Source organism: Brachyhypopomus gauderio, chromosome 15 (genome assembly GCF_052324685.1).
Source record: "Brachyhypopomus gauderio isolate BG-103 chromosome 15, BGAUD_0.2, whole genome shotgun sequence".
Taxonomy (NCBI): domain Eukaryota; kingdom Metazoa; phylum Chordata; class Actinopteri; order Gymnotiformes; family Hypopomidae; genus Brachyhypopomus; species Brachyhypopomus gauderio.
In genome coordinates, this window is record NC_135225.1 from 6,808,810 (window position 1) to 6,821,259 (window position 12,450).

General features: G+C 48.4%; 1 protein-coding gene across 2 annotated transcripts; it reads left to right on the forward strand.

The window, feature by feature from the left end:
- Positions 1-354: 354 nt before the first annotated feature.
- On the forward strand, positions 355-12,443 carry ogfrl1 (opioid growth factor receptor-like 1). 2 transcript variants are annotated; one of them, XM_076974352.1, is made up of 7 exons: positions 355-415; positions 6,370-6,456; positions 6,859-6,937; positions 8,160-8,238; positions 9,504-9,570; positions 9,747-9,892; positions 10,886-12,443. In XM_076974352.1, exons 2-7 carry the CDS (start codon positions 6,379-6,381, stop codon positions 11,352-11,354), a joined length of 918 nt encoding a protein of 305 aa, XP_076830467.1. In that variant the 5' UTR covers positions 355-415; positions 6,370-6,378; the 3' UTR covers positions 11,355-12,443. The 2 variants fall into 2 exon arrangements, with proteins under 2 accessions (XP_076830467.1, XP_076830466.1); XM_076974351.1 differs by lacking the exon at positions 355-415 and adding an exon at positions 3,941-5,392.
- The last annotated feature ends 7 nt before the right edge of the window (positions 12,444-12,450 follow it).

Here is a 12,450-nt window from a genome sequence, read left to right on the forward strand (position 1 = left end):
TCATCTAGCCATTGTTCTGAACTCCAAAAGAAGTCATGTGTGAGGGACACATTTTTAATATCATATTTACCAGAATTACATTTGTCAAGCACTATTATCCAGATCAACCTACATATTTACCAGTATGACTTGTGTGCTCTCTGGGAACCCATGTGTGCTATCTCTCTCTCTCTCTCTCTCTCTCTCTCTCTCTCTGTGTGTGTGTGTGTGTGTGTGTGTGTGTGTGTGTGTGTGTGTGTGGGTGTGTGTGTGTGTGGGTGTGTGCGTGCAGTCCGAGTGATTATTGCTTGGTTGTGATGTTCTTTTAAAGCTTCTATAAGTACTATTGAGATCTTTCTTGTCTTTTATTCACAGCAGTTGTGACTGACGGAGTGAGACGTCTCTTCTTCACCAGCACATTCTGATCATCCCTCTGGTAACTGAACATCACCTCTGAGAGCAGGAACCTAAGTTAGGGCTCAGAACATCACCTCTGAGAGCAGGAACCTCAGTTAGGGCTCAGAACATCACCTCTGAGAGCAGGAACCTCAGTTAGGTCCAGAACATCACCTCTGAGAGCAGGAACCTCAGTTAGGGCCAGAACATCACCTCTGAGAGCAGGAACCTCAGTTAGGTCCAGAACATCACCTCTGAGAGCAGGAACCTCAGTTAGGTCCAGAACATCACCTCTGAGAGCAGGAACCTCAGTTAGGTCCAGAACATCACCTCTGAGAGCAGGAACCTCAGTTAGATCCAGAACATCACCTCTGAGAGTAGGAACCTCAGTTAGGGCCAGAACATCACCTCTGAGAGCAGGAACCTCAGTTAGGTCCAGAACATCACCTCTGAGAGCAGGAACCTCAGTTAGGTCCAGAACATCACCTCTGAGAGCAGGAACCTCAGTTAGGTCCAGAACATCACCTCTGAGAGTAGGAACCTCAGTTAGGGCCAGAACATCACCTCTGAGAGCAGGAACCTCAGTTAGGTCCAGAACATCACCTCTGAGAGTAGGAACCTCAGTTAGGGCCAGAACATCACCTCTGAGAGCAGGAACCTCAGTTAGGTCCAGAACATCACCTCTGAGAGCAGGAACCTCAGTTAGGGCCAGAACATCACCTCTGAGAGCAGGAACCTCAGTTAGGGTCCAGAACATCACCTCTGAAAGCAGGAACTGAAGACACGTCACCTCTGTAGAACAAGTCTAGTTTTTGCTCAACGTGTCTCTGTTGGTTAATAGCCATATCTAAATTATGTGATACCCCAGATTAATTATCAGAAGGCACAAATAAAAGAAGGAAAATAAGCAAAAATACAACATGCAGCATTATGTGAAGAATATATTAGAAACAAATCTGGTTTGAATATTTCCCTATCTGGGTGTTTTATCAGATAAAACACCCATTAGAGGCGCGAGCAGCATCTAACACTGCACACACTGGCCTGGCTGTCATAGCAGGGGTGTCTCCCACACTGGCACAGGCACACACACAGGCTCCTGTGGAGTTGCCACATGCCATCAGGCCCAGATTATATGAAACTTGGATGCCTACCAAGGATTGAGTGGCCCGAGTGGGCTGGGGTAGGAGAAGAGGGGGGCAGAGAGGCGGCGGGGGGGGGGGGGGGGGGGGGGGGGTAGGAGAAGAGGGGGGCAGAGAGGCAGAGGCGGGGGGGGGTAGGAGAAGAGGGGGGCAGAGAGGCGGGGGGGGGTAGGAGAAGAGGGGGGCAGAGAGGCAGAGGCGGGGGGGGGTAGGAGAAGAGGGGGGCAGAGAGGCGGGGGGGGGGGGTAGGAGAAGAGGGGGGCAGAGAGGCAGACCCTGGCTGAGGGGGGGGGGGGGGGGTAGGAGAAGAGGGGGGCAGAGAGGCAGACCCTGGCTGAGGGGGGGGGGGGGGGGTAGGAGAAGAGGGGGGCAGAGAGGCAGAAGCAGGGGGGGGGGTAGGAGAAGAGGGGGGCAGAGAGGCAGACCCTGGTTGAGGGGGGGGGGTAGGAGAAGAGGGGGGCAGAGAGGCAGACCCTGGCTGGGGGGGGGGGGGTAGGAGAAGAGGGGGGCAGAGAGGCAGACCCTGGCTGGGGGGGGGGGGGGGGGGTAGGAGAAGAGGGGGGCAGAGAGGCAGACCCTGGTTGGGGGGGGGGGGGGGGGTAGGAGAAGAGGGGGGCAGAGAGGCAGACCCTGGCTGGGGGGGGGGGGGTAGGAGAAGAGGGGGGCAGAGAGGCAGACCCTGGCTGGGGGGGGGGGGGGGGGGTAGGAGAAGAGGGGGGCAGAGAGGCAGACCCTGGTTGGGGGGGGGGGGGGGGTAGGAGAAGAGCCAGTTTGCAGTGCTGGTCGCTGCTTTTCTCCTCTGCCTACTGACCCTCCTTCATTTCTTAATACAGCCTCTCCTTCTCTCCATCACACTGCTATTATGTGCTCCATTACTTCCAGAAAGAGAGCTGTTAGCAACTCACAGCTATTACATTGCTTAGTAACATTTATTTATCCTAATTCAGGAGACACTGTTGGTGGTTCTGATGAGTAGTCTAGTGCAGATTTGAAAGAGCGCGCTGCCTTAAGGCTGTGTGAGTCATCTCACGTCTGGGCTAGACCGTATGAGGGAAACCTTAATGAAAAACTACACGTTACCCTGTAAAAAAGATAAGATCCAGATAATAGAGTATCATCAAGATTTTTGTGATTTCTCTGCACAGCTTTAAATTGTAAAGTGCACACACTGTCCTGCTGGAAAAGATGAACGCACAGCTCATTCCTGTTTGCAAACTCGGAACCAAATGCCTGCAGTTTATTAACTGTGTAATTTAGCTGTTTTCAAAAAATGAAAAAAATAAATAAATCATAGCAAAAAAAAAAAAATCACAACTTTAGCTTGAAAGTGACATGTGGCATCAGCTCAGATAAATCGAGTGCTTTAGTGAGAAAAGGCTTACGATGGCCTGCAGCTTGCATGTGCACATCAGGAATGGGCTGCATGGCTTGCAGAGTATTGCTCCATTCTGGCCTGTGCAGTCACTGTGGGTATCGGGCATAGAGCCTTTTAGCCCGTGAAAGAGACCGAATATAAAACGCAGTTTCTTGTGATGAAAACCCTTTTCCGTGTGGAATCAAATTAAATGAGCTTTAAAAATGTGGATGTGCACATTTATTATGATGAAAGAGAGAGAAAGCGTGATAATGCCAGTCACTGAACTGCTGTTTTTTTTTCCCCCAATTCAGCATCTTTGCTTTCCATTACAATAACAAAACCCACTGCTGTACAATAGGCTCAGGACGAGCTGAGCGCCTGGTAACATGCTACAAAGAAAGACCAGTGATGAAAGACAATTACCCTACAACCAGCAGAGAGCCCAGGGACACAGGACACCTCTCTGTCACACGCTTACCCACAGTGACACACAGCCATACGCACACTTCAAAAGAGGGAAATTTGTGCATAAGTTGTGCTTAATATTCAGATGTGGGCATTCCAGGTTTAGAAAGTAAAAATCCTCACCAAGATTTTGCTCAAGCTTCCTGGATTGTGTTGAATCCACCAATTTTTCCTGGCTAGTACTAATTAGAAAATCCAGCAAGCTTGAGTAAAATCCTGGGAAGTTTTACTTTCTGAATCTGGATTGTCCACCTCTGATAATATTCAGAGACAGCAAGACAAAAACAGTAGCGGACAAACAAAGGAACTTTGAGGAGGAATTGCTTCTGCTTGGCAAAAGCATTAAGTACTAAAGGAAATTTTCCTGTGAATGTCCCTGCTTTGTCTCAAAGTTTTGTGTCTTAGGACACAAAATGCCACTTTTTATTTGAAGTAGCTACTGTAGCTACTGTTTGTCCTATGTACAAAATTCATTGTAATTCCATGTCATGTTGTGGCATCACATCATGTGTTTGATTAGGTCCTCTCTGTGACTTTAGATACTATCTATCTATCTATCTATCTATCTATCTATCTATCTATCTATCTATCTATCTATCTATCTATCTATCTATCTATCTATCTATCTATCTATCTATCTGTCTGTCTGTCTGTCTGTTTGTCTGTGATTAATCGATTGATTGATTGATTGATTGATTGATTCCAGGAGTAACTGGGGGTGTGGTACTGTATTATGTTAAGTGAAGTGTATTGTATATTGTAGAGGTGCTTTGCTTGCACAGTTGATGCCAAATTGTGCCATTTCTCTGGAAACATCACCTATTACAACTTCAGAAGTACTGAAATGAATACCTTTCTCAGGTTTCTCTGAAGATTTGTGTGTACTGAAATTTCTTGTTTTGTACATTTCATCTTTTGTTGTCTTGTTTTTTTAATGGTGGTAACCATTACGCTTGGTAGGGTTTACATGGTCTTTTCATACATTCTCATTTTGTTGAACCAAGTCCTTAAGTGAGACTGATAAGAGGTCATATGGAGTGACTTACTGTAATCCATTTTGCAAGGCTATTCCTGTATTTACCCAACGCGTATATGAGCCCAGCCAACCTCGTAACTGGTTTCTGTTTTGACTGGTTTCTTCCTGTTTTTGTATACGACGTTTTCTTGTTCGATGCTTTCCATCGTGCATGAAAAAATACTTTACAAATAAACTAGCTTTGTCTTGCCTTATTAGTCTGAAGTTGCTATTCAAAACGTACACCAAAGAAAATAGCCCCTGGCTTATGAAAATTACAACCTACATCATTCACTGTAGATGCTAAACTATCCAGCTATTACATAACCTACATTAGGCGTTTAATCTAAAACTAGTGTGGTCTTTATTATTGTGTATGCTTTATGGTCTCCATGTTTTACGTTCTGTTCTTAATTACACAAGAAAATCTGTTCGCTGGACATTTCCTTAAACCAATCCTTATAAGGTAACAAGAAACACAATCGGTCATTTTAGCTTTTGCTACCCCTATAATTTGTTTGTTTGTTTGTTTGTTTTGAAGGAGGGCTTTGTTTGTTTTTGTTTGTATGTTTGTTTTAAATGAGGCGAAGATATGCACTGGATATTTTGGAATGATCTTTTGCCTGCTGCCGTGATATCTGCTCATCTTCTCGGTTTTGACAGCACAGTGATGTGGACTCCTGCACACCACTTAGTGGTGATGAGGCACACGTGTGCACGGGGGTGTGTTCACGTCTGGCTCACGCATCCTTGCTGGAAATACCCCCGTCCGGAGAAATAAAAGCGGCGAGAGCGTCGACGGTGCAGGAATATGTAGGCGCGGGTGCTCCTCAACAGCTAGAACAGGTTTAAATGGGAAATCTGATGGGCAGTCTGAAATACAAAGAGCCAAGCACTGTGGAGGAATGCGACTCGACGTGGGAGACGGACTCGGAGAACGACAATCATGAGGGAGAAGAGGAAGAAGACCGCTTCCACGAGTCCACCGGTCCTTCAGGTTCGGGGGGATGTTCCGAACAGTTGGACGGCTTCCCGCAGGTAGCTGCTCGGTCCATTGAAATGTACCTGTGAACGGCAACAAAGGAGCTCAGCGCAACGGGAGGCGCACAAGCGGAGTTAGGAGAATTGGTCCTGATGCAGGAGTGCGGGCGAAGACTGCTTCTGTAATTACAAACATGATTGACGGACTCATTTTGAATTTGGTGATTTTGAAAGCAGAATCGAGATTATTATAGCATTTTGCCGCTTTACCAGCACCAATCGACTGCAGAGCTTGTAGTTAGCAGGCAAACGTGGGCAGAGTGGAACTATTCTTTAAAAAGATCGATAATGGAGTCTTGTACCGCCTATAGCTTTTAAAAATTTCTCCATTAGCTATTTTGATGCTATAATAATTACTTGGGATCTTTTTGTCCTGCTGCCGTGGTTTGAATTTATTAGTGTTATTTGTTTTGACCCCATTAATTACATTTTGATTCATTAACACATACTCGTATAGGCAGTATACGTTTTCACTACACTGAATCGTTTTCACTACACTTCTTTGTAATTGATATTTTCTGTATTTCTTGGTGGTGGGAGGGATGAGCTTGCGCACCGTTAAATCTGATCTAGTTACTTCATCCCATTGAGTTTGACCTTCTAACTACAAAAGCATAGTGTTATACATTTTACAACTCTACTGGTTTTTACCCGACCGTTATTAGGAACTGAGTACGTTAAATAATCCTCTGCAGAAAAATTCCTGTGCTGTGTTGTCTTGTTTGAGCGTTGTGTTGTGCCCATGAATTATCAACTGTACGTGTGTAGAGGACGTGACCATCACAGATGACCCAGCGCCAAACACTAGCTTAAACAACCTCATATACACACACAGCGCCAGCCAGAATTCTTCACCCTCCGGTTAGGGTGTGTGTGTGTGTGTGTGGACACACTCTGATGGAGTAGCTTAGGAGGAAGCTCATTAATTAATTCTTTTGCCTACGATTCATCTGCCTCTCTCGTCTCTCACACAGTTTGGTAACATGGCTGAGTCATCAACAAAGATGAAAAGAAGTTTTCATGCTGCCAAGGACCTGTACGAGTACCGCCACAGTTACCCAGTAAAGTGTCCTGCCCCGCTCTCTACTGTCCCGCTGTCCTGCCCCGCTCTCTACTGTCCCGCTGTCCTGCCCCGCTCTCTACTGTCCCGCTGTCCTGCCCCGCTCTCTACTGTCCCGCTGTCCTGCCCCGCTCTCTACTGTCCCGCTGTCCTGCCCCGCTCTCTCCTGTCCCGCCCCGCTCTCTCCTGTCCCGCTGTCCCGCCCCGCTCTCTTTAACAAGGTGATGTAATATGCAAATGCATCAGGCTCTCAGATGCAGATACGTGTGTGTTTCTGGGCCTTGTTGCAGTGCTCATACTGACCTTGACCTCCAGATGATTGTCGTGTCCCTCACGTAGCTTCAGGACTGACTGACGTAGTTTCTGTTCTCACCTTCTGTCTTCTGTTTCTCTCTCCACGCAGAATTACAAAGAGCCTCGGCAGCCAAATGAGTATCGCAATCTGAGGTTCTATTTGAATAAGATTCCTCTGGTCCCAGATGGTATGTGTGTGTGTGTGTGTTCACTTCCCTGACCATGTCCACTCTCTTGATCTGTGTGTTGGCATTAGCTGAAACGCAGGCCGCATCTTCCTCACTCCTCCGTGTCCTTCGTCTTCCCCTTCATCGTCATAAGCAGCTTGTGCTTGTTGCATTGAGGACACAGCTGTGCTTGTTTAATACTTAACATTGCCTGAAGTTCTATCCTTATTTGTTAAATATCCTTCAAGCTGCTATAGATAGCATTGCTGAAGCTGTATTCTTGTGTTAAACATCCTTCAAGTTACTATTTGAGAGAATAAGGCTCAGTGTTCGTGGTTTCTGAGACACGCATTCATTGTGAACAGAAAAGAAATCAACAATGTAGAAGTTGACCAGAATGCTGAGGTTTGGTTCTAGCTAACCTGGATCCATCTTGTTCTGATGCATTTCCTGTAAAAAAAATAAAAAAATAAAAATTGGCAGTGTTTTGATTCGGAGCTAATGTATGTTATGAGAAGAAGAAATTCCACTTAAGCCTAAGGTGGCACAGTGCACTGGTCTTCAACTGCCAACATGACATTAGGCAAACGTGTCCAACTGAACCTCTGCTCTTTATATGGTGCTGCCACAGGCTTTAGTGGGAGACAGTATGATTACATTTGTCCAACTCTAGTCTAGCATCTTCTGCTAGAAGGACATGATCACTGTACGACCCCTAATTTGCCCATTCCATGTGTCCATGATATGACAATGAAAACATAAATCCACATTGTATATGTAGAACTGATCCTGACTGTTCCTGTAATGCGGATCGGTCATACTATTAGAATGGCCAGAGAGCAGTGCAGAAAACGCTAGCCACGTTCCACCAGACGGCGTGACCTCTTCATGCCTCTTCTTGGGGTTGTTGCTGGCTCAGGGTGCTTCTCCAAGACTGTGTTTAGATAGATACTGCTTGCCTCCAGGTGGTGGTTTTCAGCTGAGGCACCATTTGATTGGTCTATAACTGTTGTGTTCCAGCAGGAACATTGGCTGGATTAAAGGGTAATTCATAGCGGAGACACCAGAACCCAGTCGCTACCTCCTAGCAGCAGATGGAGACGTGCACACTTTCAGTTCACGTCATCTCCTTTCACTTCTGGCAGACGGCTTTGACAATCTGACACCGCTTCTCGGGCGCTAGCCTGTTGTGTATGATATTTTCATTGCCGCAGGGTGTAGTAAAATGTGTCCCTCTCTGCAGGAATCTACGTTGAAGAGATCCTCACCAAATGGAAGGGCGACTATGACAAGCTTGAGCACAACCACACCTACATTCAGTGGTAAAGCTGTGCTTTTCCAGTACTGTATATGTGCCGTGTGTCCTTCAGGGGGAGGCTTTTAAAGTCTATCAATATAATAGACAAACGTTTGTTTCTTGATGTAGAAGAATTTGTATTCTGATACCTATGGAATAACGTGTAAGAATGCTCAGTGTGAATTTTTAGACCTGAGCTTGTTGGTTAGGGAGAATGGAGGGTGTGTCTGAGGGGGAGGGTGTGTCTGAGGGGGAGGGTGTGTCTGAGGGGGAGGGTGTGTCCCTGAGCCTCCAACCCTGCCGCAGTCCACAAAACACAAGGTGCCACCTCCTCCTGAGACACGCCCAACCCCACACTACCTCACGCCCAACCCAACACCTCCTCCTGAGACACGCCCAACCCCACACTACCTCACGCCCAACCCAACACCTCCTCCTGAGACACGCCCAACCCAACACCTCCTCCTGAGACACGCCCAACCCAACACCTCCTCCTGAGACACGCCCAAACTCACACCTCCTCCTTTTAAAGGCACAATTGAGTGCATGCAGACAGTCCTGGTGTCCCCTCCATTAATTGAATTAATAAGAGACGGTACTGGAGTGATGCCCAGTGCAGTAGGTAACCAACCAGTCATACAAGGCCTGTTTGTAGGGAAAATGGCGAGAGAAGGTGAAATATCTGGTCTGTTATAGGAAGAGGGATCCTTCTGTTAGATGCCTGGTCTGTTAGACAAATGAGAGAGAAATGCCTGGCCTATTGGGGGAAGAAAAAATGAAGCAATGCCTGGTAAAGAGAAAGAAATACCTTGTGTTTTAAAGAGGAGGAACAGGAAGAAAAGAGGAGGCTGAACAGAGAAAGAAGGGGTCTAATCATCCGATCATTGTCCTTCACTAGTTGTTTAATGGCAAGCAGCGCAGGGCATCAGAGAGGACTGGGAGGACGTGTGCCCTTTCTTCCGTCCTCTCATTTTGCTGCATCCGTGTCCCCTCCCTCCTGCTTTGTCCTGCTGAAAGTCACTCGTGCCCCTTCGTTAGAGGTGAGAGCTCGTTAGTGCACTCAGGAAGTGCACACAAGTGTACTGGGCGTCCGTCTGCAGGAGTGTGTGTTCGTTCCTTTTCAGGAGGGATAAATACACTGCGCCGATAGGTTTCTAGGGTTCATGATGAAGATATTTAAGATGTTTTAGGAAGAACAGTATGCATGTTTGTGCAGAGATAAGACGAGGAATAATCTCCTCCCCTCCTCTCCTCCTCTCCCCTCTCCTCCCCTCCCCTCTCCTCTCCTAGGCTCTTTCCACTTAGAGAACAAGGCCTCAATTTCTATGCCCATGAACTCACTCAGGATGAGATCAAGGTAAAGAATAAAGCACTGCATGCAAAGAGCCATTGATGGTGTGTTGTGTTTAAAATGCTTGTATTCAAGTGCATTGTCGCATTAGGTGGTATTACGTAGCCAATTTTGTGGTGTTTGACGTGCACTGATCCCCACGCTGCTCGTCTGATAACCGAATGATGAAACCATGTCAACAGGAATTCCTGAACATGCGTGAGGCTAAGCGTCGCTTCTTGCTGGCGTACACCATCATGTTGGACTTCTTCGGGATTAAGCTCCTGGATAAGAACGGGAACGTGGCCCGTGCTGAGAACTGGCAGGAGCGCTTCCAGCACCTGAACGAGTGAGAGCTGGCACTTCTCCACACACCTCCAGCCTGAAGCTTCACCTCCTCACCGCGCACCCGTTATGTCCCCGTGTACGGCTCCGCCCCTCAGCCTGCTCCTTCTCTCTAGCGTCTCACTGACCACGTTTGCTGTTATCTTGAGCGGCCATTTTAAAGGCGCGTGTGATGAGAGCGTGTGATGCTCCATGGGCCGTTGTACCCTCTCTGGTCCAAACAAGGCTCCTTCCTCTTCCTGTTCTCCGGTTTGTAGCTCTGCTCTGTGTCTGTCACGCATGGTTTTGCTTGGTGGAGGTTCCCAGCCCTCCGCTAAGCTCGCCCAGGCAGCGTTATGGGCCAGCCCAGCCTAGGTGACCTACTGCTCCTCCCTCCGTGCACAGAAAAGTGGGTCACGCACATGTGGCAGAGCAGCACGTGACCTTCAGAAGACGTGCGCTCGAAGGAGCGCTGTGGATGGAGGCAGGGAGCGAGAGGAGGGACTGGCCGCTGTGTGTGTGTGTGTGTGTGTGTGTGTGTCCTTGTGCAGACATCTGTTTGTGTCTGTTTTTGCCCAAGGACTGTGCCACAGAGGACACACTCACAATGGCCACTGCAGAGATACGCTGTGTGTTGTCAGGTCTGCACATGTCCTTAGCAAACGGCACACAGTTTGAGCAACGCGCACTAGATCAATGAGCTCCTCGGATCAGACGGGATACGCACTTCAAGATGACCTCGCATCATAATCCAGCAGAAGATATTATCACCTGAAGGCTCCCTAGAGCCCCTCGCCCCTTGTAAACCAGGCTGGATCAATACCCACATTGTGTAGCACATGTCAAGCAGTATATGATATATATTAACATGGCAAGTGTGAATGTAGCACGGTAGGTGTTAATCCATCACTCGAGTTTTTGCTGTGTAACTTACAATTGAACAAGAACCCCTGTGCCATCAACCCGGCCTGCGTTCCCTCCGGGTCTAGAAAGGTTCTGTTTGTTTCTGTCTGCACAGGTCTCAGCACAACTACCTGCGGATCACGCGGATCCTGAAGAGCCTGGGTGAGCTGGGCTTCGAGGCCTTCAAACCCCCGCTGGTGCGTCTGCTGCTGGAGGAGGCCCTTCTGGAGGAGACGCTGCCCAACATACGCCACAGCGCGCTGGAGTACTTCGTCTACACGGTGCGGGCGCGACACCAGAGACGCGCCCTCCTGCGCTTCGCCCGCCGCCACTACCGGCCCCCCGAGAACTTCATCTGGGGCCCCCCCAAGCGGAGGCGCCTTCCCACGGGTGGGGGGAGCGGGATCAGGACGGAGGTGGCGGGGACGAGCGACCGCAGCGGGGGCCGAACCCTGCCCTCCGCGCAGGCGATTGCGGGCGGCCCCGAGGAGGCGGAGGGGAAGACGGTGAAGGCGTCCAGGAGTGGTGCGGTGGGTCGGGCGAGGGGAGACTCGGAGGAATACACCGAAACGTTTCCTGTGTAAGTGGGAGGGCCATGGAGGCTTTAGGATGGACACGGCTCGTTCTTGGAAAATGGGCTTGACCCAAAGCAATATTATTCCCTGCCTTGGTATTCGGTGAATATCTGTGGGAGAAACGTAGGGCTTCTGTAGGGCATAGCCAACTTTGTGTTTGTCACTCTGAGGTTCACAATAATGACTTTTGTAGTTACTAGTCTTGCCTAAACCTATTGTACCCCATAGGGAAGTTTAGCACATACATGGGTGTGTGTGTGTGTGTGTGTGTTGCACAATTGCCTATCCAGTCTTCCTCTGTGAGACATTGTGAGAGTCGCCCAGACGCGGGCAGATTTAACTTGGCCCTCTTGAGTCTGTCTGTCTGCGTGTGGTTCCTCCTCCACAGCTCTCTGCAGGAACATATCACTTTACACAATAATGTGAATATACTTATGCAGAGATTAGCAATACCAAGTTTGTATGAGTATGTGTGTTTAGTTTGTGCGGAGTTTCGCAGTATCAAGTGCCTCAGTGTGTGAGCTGCCTCGTGCTGACTGTCCCACTTCAGCTCCGTTCGACGAGGACAATCGGAATACGAGGTCACCAGCCTTCCAGAAAGTGCACTCTAGTGCACTCTTTACACGTGTGACATTTGCGTCCATGAAGTTTCTTATGTAACCACAACTCTGCCACAGAACCATGCGGTGATAATCCTGTATGAGTTTGTGTGTGTTGCTCCACTGTATCTGAGAAGATGCACCACAAGCCGTGTGGTACTGTGGGCATTTGGGAGGGAGGGAGGTGGTGAGAGCCCAGGTCTGGTGGCTGGTTGGTGCAGGTACAGGTGCGTATCTCCTCCTGCGTCCTCTCGCACAGGTAGAGAACACGGCCATCTGTTTCCTGGGCTCCTGCTGCAGTGTGTGTGTGTGTGTGTGTGTGTGTGTGTGTGTGTGTGTGGTTTCACTGCTTCAGATGCAGCCAATCACAACACGCATCCTCCTGGTTGTGTTTCCTGTCTGTTCTTTGTGTGGTATCTGTCGTCTCTTATTTGTGAGGCGCTACAAATGTTTTCTAATGTTTGATATAGAATACGGTGAGGTGTTTGGTTTTTTTATTGTGACCT

What these genes read in the sequence shown, in the direction of transcription:
- ogfrl1 (XM_076974351.1), top strand. Translation starts at nt 5,207, where the DNA reads ATGGGAAATCTGATGGGCAGTCTGAAATACAAAGAGCCAAGCACTGTG. An exon ending in AGTACCGCCACAGTTACCCA is followed by an intron (nt 6,457 to 6,858) that starts GTAAAGTGTCCT and finishes CTCTCCACGCAG; the next exon opens with AATTACAAAGAGCCTCGGCA. An exon ending in TCACTCAGGATGAGATCAAG is followed by an intron (nt 9,571 to 9,746) that starts GTAAAGAATAAA and finishes CCATGTCAACAG; the next exon opens with GAATTCCTGAACATGCGTGA.